The 18,596-nt window shown below is 34.2% G+C and overlaps 1 protein-coding gene across 1 annotated transcript in view; it reads left to right on the plus strand.

Moving 5' to 3' along the window:
• The first annotated feature begins 1,743 nt into the window (after positions 1-1,743).
• Positions 1,744-18,596, plus strand: part of LOC137618097 (uncharacterized) — a 45,002-nt gene continuing 28,149 nt past the window's right edge. The window contains exon 1 of the mRNA XM_068348084.1: positions 1,744-2,165. Within this exon, the coding sequence (XP_068204185.1) occupies positions 2,141-2,165 (25 nt within the window). The 5' untranslated portion in view covers positions 1,744-2,140. The remainder of the gene's footprint in view (positions 2,166-18,596) is intronic.

Below are 18,596 nucleotides of genomic sequence, written 5' to 3' on the forward strand. Positions count from 1 at the left end.
TCTTGCTATTCATTCTTGCCTTAAAAGTCTTCTACAAGATCGAATGCTATATAGCATATCCGGGTATAGGGCCAAGAGGGTAAGGCTTTGGTTGAGTGGGGGGGGGGGGGTGCCTGAGTTTCTAGTTAGTATATGGGGGAGGGGGGACTTGAGAACGATCAATAGGATCAACATTCTATATCCTGAAGTATGGTGAGTAGAGAGTTTTTTCTATGGGTTTCCTCAACTTTCTCTTAGATAGCTCTCGGATAACTCCTTCTTCAGTCGTGCCTCAAGAAAAAAGATTCGTCTCATTCTTTCGAATGATTGTAAATTTTGTTTTCAGAGACACTTGGTTTACCCACCTCGTCCTTTTTCTTTTGATACCAGGAATCCTGGAACGAGTCCTTTGCTGGAAATCAATCGTTTTTTACCTGGATTTGTATGCTAATTGCTCTCTGAAAAGCCATATGAGAATGCGAATTATCCCAGTAATGGCAAATCTCGTGGAGATTTTTTGGATATCTAGAAATTTAAAAAAAAAAACTCAAGGCTTTTATAATTTCTTTTTGTTTGATCACATCTGTGAAAGTGTCGTGAGATCTTTAAGAAATTTCATAAGATTAAACGTGAAACTGCAAAAAGAAAGTATAAAATTTATTTGAGTCCAATTAAATGATGTATAATAACAGAGGCCTTTTCACACATATGTCCTATATTTCTTTCCGTTTACCAGCTCTTACGAACCAAGGAAGGCAAATGTTTATGGATCCCCTAACCCTATTATCGCTGCAAATTACTATTACTGGGGAGATCAGCGCCAGGAGGAGAATGCCTTTCCTCTCTCATAAATTATTTTTTCTCTCCATTTTGTCTTTCTCCTGTGCCAGTGTCCCCCTTCTTTCTCTTTTCTTCTCTCGCACAGATCAGCCCAACGACCTACATCTACCTTCCCAGCGTAGCTCCTCCCCCTTATCACCAGTACCTCTCTCTCTCTCTCTCCATTTCCCCCGATTTCTACCTGTACTAGGCCACTCAAAGCTCCTCTGTGCCCTGTGCACACCCAACCCTTCTTGTTTAAGGTTCGAGGCGGAGGGAGAGGTGCCAAAGGCTGGATCATACTCGTAGTGTCCACACATATCTCGTTCTCTCTTGCTCTCTCTCTCTCTCTCTCTCTCTTTTATCTCTCCCGCTCCTTGTCCCTTTCCACAGGGATGCTCTAAGGAAGAACAGGGGAAGAGACATTTCGGAGAGGGGGAAACACTCTGGAATCATCTTGCGAAAATAGTTTTTTGTTGGTTAGGAAAACTTTTCTGGCTGACCAACTGCATCTGGAATTATATCTGACTTTAAGGGAATTCTCTGTTGACTACGAACTGACGTCAGATTATTTTGACCGAACTTGAAAAGTGTAATTCTGATTCAGTTTTGAATTGACATTCAGTACCGCAAAACTTATGATAAACTTTCAAGGACGTTGACACTCGAAAAACCAAAGTAGTGCCACTAGTGATATCAAGATAAAAAAAAAAAAAAAAAAAAAAAAACTGGTAGTAAACGGACTCAAGAAACTAAAAACGTTTTAACATTTTTATTTTTTTTTTGACACCAACGAATATCCTTTTTGCTCGAACTGGAAAAATCTAGACCCATTAAGTGAACGACCAGCTTTCTTTATCCTCTGTCATCTTCATAACACGAGACTACGTAAGACCGGTCAGGTCACTTACTCCATCAGTGGGCACCTCGATGGAATTTTTACTCGGTTTTGATTAATAACTCTTGTTGGATGATTGACTTGGACGTGAAGGGAAGTATCTTAGTTTCTCCTTTTCTCTCGTTGGTTGTAAAATATACGTTTAAAACACTTTATAACAAGAACCTGGTACCAGTGTTTTCGTGAAGATTGGACAATGTTGACGTTTTGAACCATAGTTAAAAAAAATATCTTGTTTTTAGTGATCTGAAAAAAAAGGATCAATGACAGTGACGTAAGGATTCTTTGACTTGCCATGTATATTGAAAACGGAAGACGTTTCAGAGAAATCTTTATTTTGATATGATGTGTTTTATACATGATGGGTAAGAGCATCATATACTACAGAGCTTAGAACTGCATGAACGTATAGTGGTCACTCACCGGACGAAACAATTTGAAGCCATGGCGAGCATATTTGGATTACCAGGTCAGTACTGTTTTTATTCGTAGTAAATGTTTTTTATGTTGAACAGGCTTACATAAGTCCTTTTATAATTTATATATCAAATATCTGTTTTAATGTTGTTAATGTTTTTAGAATATTTCATTTCAATTTTTCATTACTTCTTATGCTGTTTATTTATTTCCTTATTTCCTTTCCTCACTGAGCTATTTTTCCCTGTTAAAGCCCTTTGGCTTATAGCATGTTGCTTTTCCAACTAGGGTTGTTGCTTAACTATCAATAATAATAGTAGTAGTAAGGTTAATTTAGAGCCATAATTAATATGCAAGTAAATATCTTTAGCGTTTCCGGTCATTTACCAAAAAGACGTGGGTCTATTTTTTCTTGTTTAACACACGTCTATCTTCTTCATTGCTGTCATTGTTCTGAGTTGGAAATGTCATGCCATATCCCTGATAAATTTGCTTATAATTTAACTGGTTGGCTTAATTAGTTTAGCTAATTAATTCCTTCGGCTCTTTAAGAATTACCTGATGGGTATACTTCAATGAGATATTTGGTTTTATATAAAAGGTATTGAAACCCCATTCAATATTCCTTTCATTTTTATTTCTAATAACACGGACCTGTTACCTTTAATAGAAATAGAATAAGTATGATTTTACATTATGATGAAAATGTATTCCTCTTGTGTTATTCATGACTATTTGAATAATAAAAATTAATTTCATTGAGATTAAATCGCTTGGAGAGTTTATATAAATAGATTCTGTTTAGCACTGTTGATGTTCAAAAGGTAAACCAAAAAAAAATCAATCAAAGAAGATTGTTTCCTATTTTTCTCGTATACTAAATTCTATCGATTATTCCTCAAATCATACTTAAAATATACTAACTTTCCTTGATGGAATTTCTATATGTATAAATTTGTTGATTAACGATATCTGTATTTTGACATCTAAAGTGTTGGTAACGTAATCAAGAATACTTCAATTGAAGAGAAATTAGATATACTATGAAATGAATAATCATGTGACTATTCGTCCTATTAATTAATTTTCGTCTAAGAGACGGAAATTCAGAAAATTTAGAATATGTGACTTTTGAAAGTGAGAGTAGCTAAATGAGAGTTTAGACCAGTCATTATTGCGGACTGAAATGACTGATTAGGTGACTTCTATTATGGTTATGAAAAATTAATGGCTTTTTTTTTTTCAAATCCGAAAAAGTAGAACGGGAGATTTTCATTAAAAAAATGGTTGATATTTCATTGCAGAAAAGGTGTGTTAATATGAATTATAACTATAAAGACATTAAAATTAATCCTTTTACTTGTCTGCGTGTGAATATCAATAGTAGGGCCTGGAGTATTTTTTTTTTTTTCCGTTCTCTGGTTTCAGGTGGAAAAGTGAAAATTATATGTCATAAGCTAGGAGAATTTTCGAATAATAATGGAAACCAGTATCCCGGAAATAAGCAGAAAATGAAATGAATATGCAAGTACAAAAAAAAAAAAAAAAAAAAAAAGTGTCTCATTTCTGTGGTTTTTTATGATTTCGCATTCTCAAAGCTTTCGGTAAGACGACCAAATGGTGTTTTGGGGATTTTTTTTTATAAAAATTAAATTGAAGAACAAGTTTATTTGCAGCTTATAAGTACAGAGATATACTAAAATCCCATATCAAAAAGCCTCTGTAAATTCACAATTTATTATATGTTTACACAACATTTTGTAACTCTTCTTCCTGAAATATCCCAGTAAAACCAAATCTCTCACTTTGAGTGCGTCTTCAAAAAGGCAATTTAATTCTCCTTTCTAAGACTCTTATCTGTGCAATGACAGACTTGAAATAATATATTTCGTTATAAAGCTGTTTTTTGATAATTTTCATCTAAAGCTCCTCGTTCTTCGCGCAGTTTGAGTCAACTCTTTTGACCTTTATGACAGTGTTCCTGACCTCAGATCGCCTTCGGCAAAGATAACATCAGGGCGAGCAAAGCTACACCCCCTGTTTACTTACACGTTAGTTTAAATGCTTCTATCTAGTTTTCCATGAAATGTTTCACTGTTCTGTCGAGGAGATGCTAATGGTCTCTGAATTAATTATCGCGTCGCTGATTGTTTCTTGTTAAAACGCTAATTGATATCGTCCTTTCGTGTGATTTGAGTCTGTCGTTGATTGTGATCCACCAGCTTCGCTATTCCTACGTTGCCCCTTTTATTACCATATATTTCGCTGTGAATTTATATGTTGGTTACCTTTATGGCTTAAAAATGATTTGCCAAGATACATTGTAGTTAAGACTTTTTTCACTTCTATTGCTATTGTGCTACATCGCTAAATATTTGACGTAAAAAAGGTAAGTTCTCATTACTCCACCAAGTTTCTCATTCGCTTTTACGAGTATAACCGTTGGTAAACATGGATTGCTATGATATATCGCCTAGCACGGTAATTACCGTGCTAGGTGGTATATCTTAGCAATCCATGTTTACCAACGGTTATACTCGTATAAGTGGATGAGCATCTTGGTGGAGTAATGAGAGCTTTGGGTGTGGAGGAAATGCACTCCTAAATCTTGATGAAGTCACTGGCAGCAGGGTGACGGATGGGGTTTAAGGATATGGCCATACTGTCTCTTTGGCATTTACTCCTGATGCTTGGAGGTTGGTCTTACTAGAATTAATATGGACCAGCAGGGGTCACTTGCCTTGGTTAGATAGGCACTGCGCATCACAAGGAACTGGCTATCCTTTGATGTATCTAGCCAATGAATACTCTATAGATTTAGTCAGCCATGGATAGAGAAGATGAAAGAATGGTCCCCAGTCCCGGGCGCAGCGGGGTGCTAAGAATCTCCCGGTTTATAAATACTAAAGAAAAATTGAAAATAGGTAATTAGAATGTTAGTACCATGAATCAGATTGGGAATTTACAGCAAATGGAGAATGAATTTATGAAATATAGTTGGATATCTTGGCCCTAAGCGAAACACGTTGTAAGGGGATTGGTAAGGAAACTTTAGACAAAGGCAATATAAATATATCTACTCAGGAGGATCAGATGGAGTTGGAAGAGGGGTAGAAATGATGATGACATCAAGAGCAGAAAAGGTATTAACCGAGTGGAGAGCTGTAAATAATAGATTGTTACTAGCAAAGTTCAAATCAAAGCAGTGCAATATGAGTATTATAGTTCGCTATGCCCCAACGAATGATTCTCCTGAAGAAAGGAAAGATGAATACTATGAAGAACTGCAGTGTAGTAGATGAGATCCCAGAGAGAGATATGAAAATTGTGATTGGCGATTTCAGTGCTAAAGTTGGAAGAAATAATCAAGGGATAGAGAATGTGATGGGTGTCAAGGGTCTTGGCGAAGTTGCACATGAAAATGGAGCACATTTCATAAGTTTCTGTTCAGCAGACAATATTGTCATTGAAGGTACTCTTTTTCAACACAAGAACATTCACAAGTATGCAGGGACTTCACCATGTGACAATTACAAAAATCAGATAGATCACATTGTCATTAATAAAGAAAGAAGGAGGACTCTGAGAAATGTGAGAAGTTATAGGGATGCAGATATTGGTAGAGATCACTAGCTCCTCATTACCACACTGAAATTAAAACTGAAAGCACCTAACAGAAAGATAGATAGAATACCTAGGTTTGATACAACTAAGCTTTTAGAAGAAGTGCACAGAGAAACATTAGCAATTGAATGTAGGAATCGATTTGCAGTCTTGGAGACGAAGAACATACAATTAATGAAGAATGGTGTGATATTAAGAACATATATCAGTCAGTTGGTAGTGAAGTCTTGGGATACGCAGTTACAAGGAGAAAGTCATGGAGATCAAATGATACTTAGGATACTATAAAAAGGAGACAAAGACAGAAATTGATTGTTGAAAGTTTTCGAGAAAGTTATAAATATTTCAAGGTAGAGCATGCTAAGTGTTCCAGCATTGTTAGTGACGTCAAAAGAAAAGCCACGAAAGACTGGAGAGAATATTTAAACAGTAAAGCAGATGGGACTTACAAAGCTATGAATTCAGTAAGTGGCTATGGTAAAGAATTGCTCTTAAAATTATTAATGAAGTCTCGACTGGGGCAAAGAAAAAGAAGCATATACCCATCAAAAAGGGAAGTGGCTCTTTTATAGAAACAAAAGATGAAAAAAGACAACATTGGATGGAACACTTTAGTAAGGTTATGAATAGGAGTTATGAAGGGAAGAATTTGATTGATATACCTGAAGCTGATGAAGACCTTGATGTGCCCATGAATGAATTCAGTGTGTTTGAAGTCGAAACTATCCTAAAAAAAACTAAAGAGATGGAAAGCCCCGTGATACAATGGAATAACTGCCGAGATGATACTTGCTGAAAATGAAGTGACTCCCAGACTACTTACAAGATTATTTTGTAGAATGTGGCATGAAGAGGCAATACCTGATGAATGGGAGTTAGGAGTGTTGGTGAAAATAGCAAACAAAAAGGAGACCTGACTGATTGCAATAATTACAGAAGCATAACACTTACGTCAGTTGTTATGAAAATATATAGTATGCTTATTCTAAAGAGACTGGAGAGAAAAATTGATGTAAAGCTTAGAGATGAACAAGCAGTATTTAGAAAAGGTAGAAGTTGCACTGACCAAATTTTCATTTTGAGACATGTACAATAATGCGTAGAATATAGAAATTCCTTTTTGATGGCATTTGTGAACTATGAAAAAGCCTTTGATAGTGTGCACTGGCCAGTTTTATGGAGAGTACTACGTTATTATAAATATGTAAATTTGATTAATTCTGTTCATGAGCAAAGTAAGTGCAAAGTTAATGTTAATGTAGTCTTATCAAATGAATTTCTAGTGAACAGTGGAGTACTCAAGAGAATGTGTTGTCACCTATTTTGTTTATCCTCGTCATGGATTTTGCAATGCGTAGAACAGTCAGAGATGGTGGAGAAGGATTGGACTAGATTGGTGATAGGAATTTTAGCAGACCTAGAGTATGCTGATAATGCCGTCCTTGTTAGCAGAACACCACAGGATTTGCAATGCTTGCTTACCAGAATGCATGAAATATCACACGAGGTTGGACTAAAGATAAATAGAAGAAAGACAGTGATTATGAGAACGGAGTATGCAATGGAAGATGAAATATCATTGGAAGGAGAAAGGATTAATTAGGTAGAATATCCTATACAGGGTGTTTAGAATTAAAGTTTAGTGAAAGATTAATAAAAGCAAATCAGACAATGGCTAGGTTAAGTAAAATTTGGAAATCAAATCGTAGATTTAGCAGATTTGAGAACCAAGCCCTCAGAAGGATATTGGGAGTTAAATGGCTGGACAGGATTAGAAATGAAACTATAAGAGAGACTATTCAAGTGCCATATGTTGATGAGATCATGATGAAGGGTAGATGGAGATGGTTTGGGCATGCTCTCCGCACTCCCCGAGAGAGATTAGTTCACCAAACGTTCAGCTGGGCTCCACAAGGCACTAGAAGAATTGGAAGATGCAGGCCTACATGACTGAGGACTATGAAGCGCGAAGTAGTAGGTGATGAATGGAGAAGTATTAAATTAAAAGCTCAAGATAGAGACGACTGGCGATATCTAACCGAGGCCCTTTGCGTCAATAGGCGTAGGAGGAGATGGTGATGATGAATAACGGTAAATGCCTGGTGACATTTATTGCAGGATTTTTATTGTTTTTAAAACGGATATATTGACGTAAAGGAGTGATATTACGATTACCAACCTGTGAAAGATAATAACAAGTAAGGTAAAAAATTTACTGGAATGCGGCTGAGAACAATATATTTGTACAGAGAATTTTAGATTAAAATCACGGTCTTTTTTAACAGTGTACCATGACTGTTTTGTAATTGCTTTGGTTGTATAATAACTACAGTATAAGGCAAAAAAACACTACTACTACTACTACTACTACTACTACTAATAATAATAATAATAATAATAATAATAATTATTATAATAATAATAATAATAATAATAATAATGATAATAATAATAATAATAATAATAATTTCACAATTTCCATTCACTCCTAGTAATTCCATGTAGGAGTCTTTGCAGTTGGTTGGGACAGACTGGGTGTAAAATTTCAAAAGTTATGACTAAAAAACCACATTTTAAAACTAAACCAAAAAAAGAAAAACAAACAAACGCCATCTAACCTGAGGTCCACCACCTAACCTAACATGGGAGTCGTATCCTTTACCTACTTACCTACCGGGGCTAAGCCCCCTGTGCCCCCCCCCCCCCGTTAGACCACCATATCCTTAGTTTACCCTAAGACTAAATCTCAACCAAGTGTTTATTTCCCAAATAGCTTCACTACTAAGAAGGAAATACTAAATCATACATTGTAAATCGTTAAACTAAAATTTCATCTTCATATCGTATTTTAGACCAAGATAAACAATATGTTCCCCATGAAGAAAGTCGATTTGAAAAGTAATAAAAGTAATAAGTAAAAAGTAATAAGCAATAATAAAGAATACGCGTGTCCCAAGAAAAAATAAAAGCAATTTGAAAAGTAATAAAAGTAATAAGTAAAAAGTAATAAGTAATAAGAAAGATTATGCATGTCCCAAGAAACTAAAATCAATTTTAAAAGTAATAAAAGTAATAAGTAACAAGTAATAAGCAATAATAAAGAATACGTGTGTGCCAAGAAACTAAAAGCAATTTGAAAAGTAATAAAAGTAATAAGTAAAAAGTAATAAGTGATAAGAAAGGTAACGCCTGTCCCAAGAAACTACATTCACCCGTCCATGCATATTTAAGACGCCTCTCCCCGAACTACGGGAGAATCTTAGTTCCATCTTCAATTAGGGATTTCGTGGAATCTTTGAATAAGGCCAATATTCGTATATAACTCTCCTTTCGATTATAATTTTATGACAAGATAACCATTCCCAAATCTTTTGTTTGATACGTCCATTCAACGAATAAATTGTAGTTGAATCTGAAAATCTCATCGATGCTAAAGCATTTCCACCATCCATTACTTAGATTGTTTAGACTAAAAGATGTTTTCGCTCGTAGAACTCTACAAGGATAATCAAGAGAGATTGTCTTCTTGAATGTTTCTTTATACTTTGTGAACGTCTGTCTGTCTTTGAGTCACCTAGCTATCTTTCTTACCTTCACGGGAAGGATTTTGACGTAATCGGCAAGAAATCTTGTTTTGCTGGACATCTGTCTCGTATTTTTTTGGACGCCTGTCAGCCTGTCTGTCAATTTACTTCTACTATCTTCTTCGCGTTTTTAAACGACTACGACATAGAAATCCTTCCACTGTTTGTTTTCTGATGAGAATCTTAGTAGTCAATGGCCCGTCTCGAAATTTCACCAAGTCCCATAAAAGGTTGTAAAGAGGTCCCGGGATCGTTTTAATATTTGCATCCGCTGTTGAGGTGGGGAAAATGGTATTTGCGTTGGAGGGATTTAGAGAGATAGGTAAAAAATAAAGAGTTTGTTATTAGCACATTGTTTTTATTACTTTCCCGTCCATCATCACTACCCTTGATAATGGTTTAGATCCTTTCTAATAATATTTATTGATTGATTATTGGATATTATTTAGCGTCATAAATTTCTATTAGTGAATGATAACTTGAAATACAGTAATGATATAATGAACTGAATAATTCCACACTCAAATCGGACATTTTTCTTTCTTTTTATTCTTATGCGTAACTTTCAGCCTCTTCTAATCTACCTATTGAACTTCTTAAAATTCATTCTTCCGCCAAGTTCAATTCATCCCGTGAGAACAAATCCCTTTGGCTAGACCTATTAATTCTAGACAAGCAACATTTTGCTATTAGAAAAAGCAATGATAGATTCAAAACCTGCATTGATGCGTTACAATAGTTACTTACGCAAGTATTAGCGTAGTTTCTATTCTTATGTCCTGTGGCCTGATTGGTAACGTCCCTGCCTGGTGTTTTCCAGTCGGAGGTTCGAGTCCCGCTCAGTCTCGTTAGTGCCAGTAGTGTCTGCAACCTTACCATCCTTGTGAGCTAAGGTTGGGGGGTTTGGGGGAGCCTATAAGTGTATCCCTGGTCCTAACTTGGGTGGAGAGGGGGCTTGGGCACTCATCATATGTAATATGGTCAGTCTCTAGGGCAGTGTCCTGCTTGATAGGGCAATGTCACTGTCCCTTGCATCTGCCATTTATGAGCGCCCTTTAAACCTTTAAACTAGTGTGATGGAGCTATGATCGTAATTACCAAGATACCGTGCATTATTCGTGTTTTCATTAGCAAAAACAAGATTTTGTATTTTTTAAATAATTTGCTCGGGCTACTTATGTATTATTACACAAAGACAAACATACATCTAGCATATTTACCAAGAAACTAGGCAGTAACTGTTTTCTCTCCGATTCGGTGTAATTAATAATCTATTTCTGGAATACAAGAATGCCAATTACAGAATACCTCAGTTACTCGTAATCATTCATGTTTTTGCAAGAATAAGAGAGTATTATAAATAGGTGCTTAAATTGCATTAAGCCAAGTCTTCTAAACCGTTTATGATTTATTTCAAAATTATACGAGTATTAACAGCATAGTTATTCAAATACAGCAGGAAATTACTGTCTTTTCTGAGAAGAAATTGGGGATACAGATCCAGACTCGAAACTCCTTCCATAATCTATCAATTTTATTTCAACGTGTAAGTTAAGGTTTAATGAAGGAATAAAACTTTAGTCTTGCTTGTGCCACATTTTCCCTTTTTCTCTCTACTGTTTTATTTTCCCTATGATGAATTGTTTCATTAGATTTTCTTTCAATTTCAATTCAGTCTGATAAGACATGTGAAAGATAAAAGGTCTTTATACCTATTACATATAAAGAAATAGTAAAAATTATCAGTAGATTTTACCTAACATAAAATCTACTGGTAATTTTTACTATTTCTTTATATATAATAGAAATGAATAAGGCTCTGGATCTAAAGCCAGTCACAGTCGTAAGAAAACTATCCGAAAGGATCGACTTTGGATCAGACTATTCGCATTTGTTATTTTTTGGGATCAGGGACTATTCCCATTTGTTAATTTTTTTTTTTATCTGGGGCTATTCCTATTTGTTAATTCTTTGGATCAGGGACTATTCCCATTTGTTAATTCTTTGGATCAGGGACTATTCCCATTTGTTAATTCTTTGGATCAGGGATTATTCCCATTTATTATTTTTTTGAATCAGAGACTATTCCTATTTGTTATTTTTTTCGATCAGGGACTATTCCCATTTGTTATTTTTTTCGATCAGGGACTATTCCCATTTGTTATTTTTTTGGATCAGGGACTATTCACATTTGTTAGTTTTTTGGATTAGGGACTATTTCCACTTGTTAGTTTTTTGGATCAGGGATTATTGCCATTTGTTAATTCTTTGGATCAGGGACTATTCCCATTAATTAATTTTTGGGGATCAAGAACTATTCCCATTTATTAATTTTTTGGATCAGAGATTATTCCCATTTGTTAGTTTTTTTGGATCAGGGACTATTCCCATTTATTAATTCTTTGGATCAGGGACTATTCTCATATGTTATTTTTTGGATCAGGGACTATTCCCAATTGTTAAGTTTTTTGGATTAGAGATTATTCCCATTTGTTAATTTTTTTTGGATCAAGAACTATTCCCATTCATTAATTCTTTGGATCAGGGACTATTCCCATTTGTTATTTTTTTGGATCGGAGATTATTCCCATTTGTTAAGTTTTTTGGATCAGAGATTATTCCCATTTGTTAAGTTTTTTGGATCAGAGATTATTCCCATTAGTTAAGTTTTTTGGATCAGGAACTATTCCCATTTGTTAATTTTTTGGATCAGGGACTATTCCCATTTGTTAATCTTTTGGATCAAGGACTATTCCCATTTGTTAGTTTTTTTGGATCAAGGACTATTCCCATTTATTAAGTTTTTGGATCAGAGATTAATCCTATTTGATATTTTTTGGATCAGGGACTATTCCCTTTTGTTAATTATTTGAATCATGGATTATTCCCATATGTTAATTTTTTGCATCAGGGACTATTCGCATTTATTAATTCTTTGGATCAAGGACTATTCCCATTTGTTAATTCTTTGGATCAGGGACTATTCCCATTTGTTAATTTTTTGGATCAGGGAATATACCCATTTGTTAATCTTTTGGATCAGGGAATATTCCCATTTGTTAATTTTTTGGATCAGGGAATATTCCCATTTGTTAATTTTTGTATCAGGAACTATTCCAATTTGTTAGTTATTTCTCTAAGTTAGTCTTTTTCTGGAATTAATCCAGGTTTAATTTTCATCTTGCACGAGAAAATTGCTTAATGAGAAATAAATTTTATAAAGAGAAGAAGAATTAATTTTCTTACACATTTTTTGTTAAGAATGAGGCAAGGATTCGTGTGTTGGTTCCTTATGACTCTTTAGCAGTTTACTAGTTCATTATAAGATACATTTTCCTGAGTACAAAAAACCAAGAATAGATTTAGAAAAGTTTCCTAAAGTTCGTCAATACCGATCCAATCTTGGAAGGTGAAAAAAAATATCATTCCTTACCTTTTACTGTTATTATCATTACTAATTTTATCTTAATTATCAATATTATTACGGTATCAAGATTGACATTTTTTTTTTTTTTATATCCGATGGCCTAAATAGTTTAAACATCCCTACATTAAGGAGATTAGCTATATATCCTCACTTATTATCCAAAAATGTTTTAAGATAGATATATCCCTGAACTTCTCCCCAAGACTTCCAAATTACCGTTTAAACAACGAGAGTGAAAAATGGCATCTCTAGACAAGCTCTCATTTTCTCTTTCGTTTTTTTCTATGGAATTATATAAAGTAGTTTTTCATGCTGGGTAGGCTACTGGACCCTCCATTTTTCCACTAACAATAAACTGGTTTTACCGCAATGCATTATCTAACGAGAAATCATTTTTTTTTCTTTTTTTTTCTTTTTTTAAATAGTCTAGTGAATTTGTGTTAATCGTACCTGAAGGATTAATTTTCTTTACACCTGGATGGCACCTCTGAGGTATTCATCTGTCGGTACGTCGTGGTTGAAGCAGTGTTATCTGTCGCACCAAGAGAAGAGAAAGATGGAAATTATAATCTTTTGAATAATCGCTCAAGGAAGAATGCGGATAGAAATTCTTCGCAAGTGAATCTTAGCAGTTGTATAGTTACAAGAGGAAGGAGGGAAAATTAAGTTGAATATTGCTCACTAAGATTTTTATGCAGCTGATTTCATAGTTCGTTCGATCATGTTAAATCTTACTAATATGATAGCATTCTTATTAACAATTCTGATAATTCGTGGCCAAATTGATAATGCAATGTAGTTTGACCACAGCCAGTTAACCTTTCATTTGTTAACTAGTGTACCCGAGTCGTCAAAAATGACGTCTGATTATCTATATAGATATGCACACGCACGCACGCGCACACACGCACAGATTCAACCATTCCAACCCGTTGGTTCGGTAATTTGGTGGGAGAGTGTGGTTACTGAGTATACCTTTCGTAGTAGCCCTACTGAGCAGTGAATGACTACTCCCTCTCATTCCTGAACGTGACAGGAAAATAAGAATATACACACACACACACACACACACACACATATATATATATATATATATATATATATATATATATGCATATATTTATATAGACATATATACTTATACATATATTTATATATACACAGTTTTATATATATATATATATATATATATATATGTATGTATATATATATATATATGTATGTATATATATATATATTCATATATATATATATACATATATATATATATATATATATATATATATATATATATATATATATATATATAACCAGACACTTTATTACAGTATATAGAGGGTATTGCTTAGGAACCGAAAAAAATCTGTCAACTACGACAGAGAAAGTACCATGATTAGTGCTTTGATTGAGGAAGAGATGGACTTTCCTCTCTCATTGGAAGATATAAAGAAAGAGGAAAAAGAATCATGTAGAAAAATCTACGAGTCATTAATGAAAAGAAATGATAACTGATCTACAAAAGTAATGTCGGGATAGCTGTTGCCCAATCAGTAAAATTCTTTATGAACACTGTTTTGAGAGAATTTTGTAAGTCGAAGGATGGTTTTCAATTATTATTATTATTATTATTATTATTATTATTATCATTATTATTATTACTTGATAAGCTACAACCCTAGTTGGAAAAGCAGAATGCTATAAGCACAGGGGCCCCAACAGGGAAAATAGCCCATTGAGAAAAGGAAACAAGGAAAATTTAAATATCTTAAGAACAGTAACAACATTCAAATAAATATTTCCTATATAAGTTATAAGAACTTTAACAAAAAAAAGAGGAAGAGAAACAAGACAGAATAGTGTACCCGAGTGTACCCTCAAGCAATCGTTGTAGCAAGGATTCATGCAAATACCATAAGGTTTTAATTTAAAGGCCGCTCATGAATGTCAGAGGCAAGGGCCAGTGACAATGCCCTATCAAGCATGACAATGCCCTAGAGACTGACCATATTACATATGATCAGCGCCCAAGCCCCCTCTCCACCCAAGCTAGGACCAAGGAGGGCCAGGCAATGGCTGCTCATGACTCAGCAGATAGACCTATAGGCTCTCCCTAAACCCCCTTCCTTAGCTCATAAGGATGGTGAGGTTGCAGTGACCAGAGGAACTAACGAGCTTGAGCGAGACTCGAACCCCATTCTGGTAATCACTAGGCAAGGACGCTACCACCAGGCCACCACAACACTTGAGGCAGAAAGAAAGATGTTTAGTTGTCTAGACCAAATGACACTAATTCTTAAAGACCTTGATGTTCTTCAAAGACATACTCAGTAATGTGTATAATGTGACGTTATTTTTTTATAATGGTTTGCGTTGGCTTTTATTCAAATTGAAGAAATTGGAGGGAAAGTGGAAACAGGTAAAAAAACTTATGTCCTCTATTTACATTGATTTAATAATCAGATAACGTATTCCTTAATTCGATGAGTACTAGAAATTAGACCTGACTGCCAAAATTAACCAGCAATTAATGTAAAGTAAGTCAACATTGCCAATTATGACTGGGAGGAAAAGGAAGCTGAGGTATGCAAGATTTAATTCTTAGAAAAAGAACGAACGTTTGATATCTGTTAAAGAGGAGAACAACATTTGGATTAAACCCATTAGAAACAGGGAGAGAAACAGAAAGGTAACTGCTAACAGAAACGGCAAAGAGGATCTGGGCTCTAAAGAGTGAAGAGCAAGACCTACATAAAGGTCTTGTTGAAGAGCCTCTTCATGTTTTAAGTGTATCCATTTCCTGCTGGAATTCTACGAGGAAATTCAACATCATTAGATGATTATAACATCTGTTGATAAAAAGGAGCACTTGTATTATGAATAATATTCATCGTACAAAAGAAAAATTATTTTAGAATGATTAATAAATATATGATCATTCTATTAAATAGTGTTTAAAATTGGAGTTTAATGAAAGATTGAAAAAAAGCAAATCGGACAAGTGGTAGGTTAAGTAAAATTTTGAAATAAAATCACCTGAAATTACATATAAAATACAGATTTTATATCAGTTTTGGTGAGATCGGTGTCACAGTATAGACACAAGTCATGGTATGACAATGAAACAATTTCCAACAGATTTTGTAGATTTAAGAATAAGGCACCAGATGAGTTGGAAGATCCAAGCCTAGATGGCTGAGGACTATGAAGCGTGAAGTAGGAGATGAAGAATGAAGAAGTATTGATTTAAAAACTCAAGATAGAGACGGCTTGCGAAATCTAACCGAGGCCCTTTGCATCAGTAGGCTTAGGAGAAGATAATGATGATGATGATGATCCGACCTGAGTTAACACGAAAGCTTTTGTTTGCATCACCTCTGCTACTTTTCCTTTTTCAGACACAGCTATCCAATGATAAGTGGAATAAAAACATTAATTTTTGGAACCGTTACTTTGACGATACAGAACAAAGTAAGAGCTTTTAAGGTTAATTCTAAATTATAAGAGTACGATCTAGACATAAACGAATTGTGTTGTCACCAAAGAGCCACTCCTTTATTTCTCCATGACGTCAGGTAGGCCTCTGAGAAATCTTGGAAATCCAACAATATCTATTATTATTACTTGATAGACTACAATCCTAGTTGGAAAAGCAGAATGCTATAAGCCCAGAGGTCCAACAAGGAAAATAGCCCAGCGAGGATAGGAAAAAATATATATATATTTAAAGAAAAGTAACAATATTTCACTACAATTGAAAATGAATGCAAATAAGCGAACTGGTCCATGAAAGATAAAAATGTCTTCATGTTTTATGAGCTATATGGCAAACACCGCCAAATATGTTCTCCACCTTTTAATTGATATGTGTTAATGTAATTGCTTAGCTCGAAGTTGTGCAATCACCGTGTGTATTAACTTTGCATCTAAAGTAGTTAATAGATAGGGAGTAAAGTCTGTTCTTGGCCGAAGGATTAGAGTTCATGATTTTAATGAGCAATAATACTGAGCGAATGTACATTCATAATTATGACTCTCGTCGCTGCTTTGTTTCATATATAGATTATGTACTTTTATTGCTACTTCACGGTTGCATAATAAGTTATCGTTTTGATGATACTGGCTGTTAGGCTCTTCATATGATAATCACGCTGGTAGATGTAAACGTGATAACATTCTTAGATGTTATTAAGCTGAGCTGTTATCGTCTCCGATGGAACGCCTTTGTTTACAAGTGAAGTTATTATATGAACGGAAAGGGTTCGGTGAATTGTCTGGCTATTCTCAGCTGGAAAGAAGCTTTTAGCATACTTAGGTATACTATTTAGGGTTCTTGCTTATAGATAAGATCATTAAATAGCTTAGCAGGTTTATTTTGAAATATTCAAAAGAAAAGAGCAAGCAAAAGATTTGAATCCAGCATCATACCCGTGTAAGAAACCTTCTTTATAAAAAGACTTCAGGAGATCATATCTTGCTTTACTATGCCTTGTTTTTATCTCCTGTACTTTGCTTTCCTTCCGAAGTCCTCTCGCATAATTTCATCAATTTAAAGATCGTCTGTTCTTTAAATTAAAAGCTACCCAACGCAACTCATTTACAAAATATATGACTTGCATACTTATTACTCGTATTAAGTAATATACGCTAATTAAAGGCATTTGCATATGAATCCCTGTCTGGATCAAGACTTGGTAAATCATGCTCTGTCTTTTCCAGGAATAAAATTTAAAAATTTTGTATGTGTAATAATTATTCTCTATAATAATTATATGAAAAGAAAATAATTTTTATATCTACATGTCTTATTAGAAGCCATATATTCTAGATAAAAGTTTTAATAATATAAAACAATATTAATTGGCAAATTTATATTGAGTCTTATTAGTCTCTCCCTTTACTTACGCGGGTGATCCAAATACACGCATAGACATACATACACACACATTTATATATATATATATATATATATATATATATATATATATACACAGTATATATATGCATATATATATACACTGTATATATAAATATATATATATATATATACATATATATATATATATATATATATATATATATATATAGATATATATATATACTACATGTATATATATATATGTATGTTTATATTTATATATATATATATATATATATATATGTATGTATATGTATACATATATATATACACATATATATAACCGTATCAGTATAATGGGTATATATATGCATTGTATATATATATATATATATATATATATATATATATATATATATATATATATAGGTAGTAGGTTAGCCAGGGCATCAGCCACCCGTTGAGATACTGCCACTAGAGAGTTATGGGGTCTTTTGACAGGCCAGTCAGTTCTACATTGAATCCTTCTCTCTGGTTACGGTTCATTTTCCCTTTGCCTACACATACACCGAATTGTCTGGCTTATTCTTTACATATTCTCCTCTGTCCTCATACACCTGACAACACTTAAGATTAACAAAGAATTCTTCTTCACCCAAGGGGTTACTGCACTTTAATTATTCAGTAGCTACTTTCCTCTTGGTAAGGGTAGAAGAGACTCTTTAGCTATGGTAAGTAGCTCTTCTAGGCGAAGGACACTCCAAAATCAAACCATTGTTCTCTAGTCTTGGGTAGTGCCATAGCCTCTGTACCATGTCTTGGGTTAGAGTTCTCTTGCTTGAGGGTACACTCGGGCACACTATTCTATCTTATTTCTCTTCCTCTTGTTAAAGTTTTTATAGTTTAAATAGGAGATATTTATTTCGATTTTGTTACTGGTCTTAAAATATTTTATTTTTCCATGTTTCCTTTGCTCACTGGGTTATTTTCCCT

This window comes from Palaemon carinicauda, chromosome 24 (assembly GCF_036898095.1).
Source record: "Palaemon carinicauda isolate YSFRI2023 chromosome 24, ASM3689809v2, whole genome shotgun sequence".
In the NCBI taxonomy this organism is placed as follows: Eukaryota; Metazoa; Arthropoda; class Malacostraca; order Decapoda; family Palaemonidae; genus Palaemon; species Palaemon carinicauda.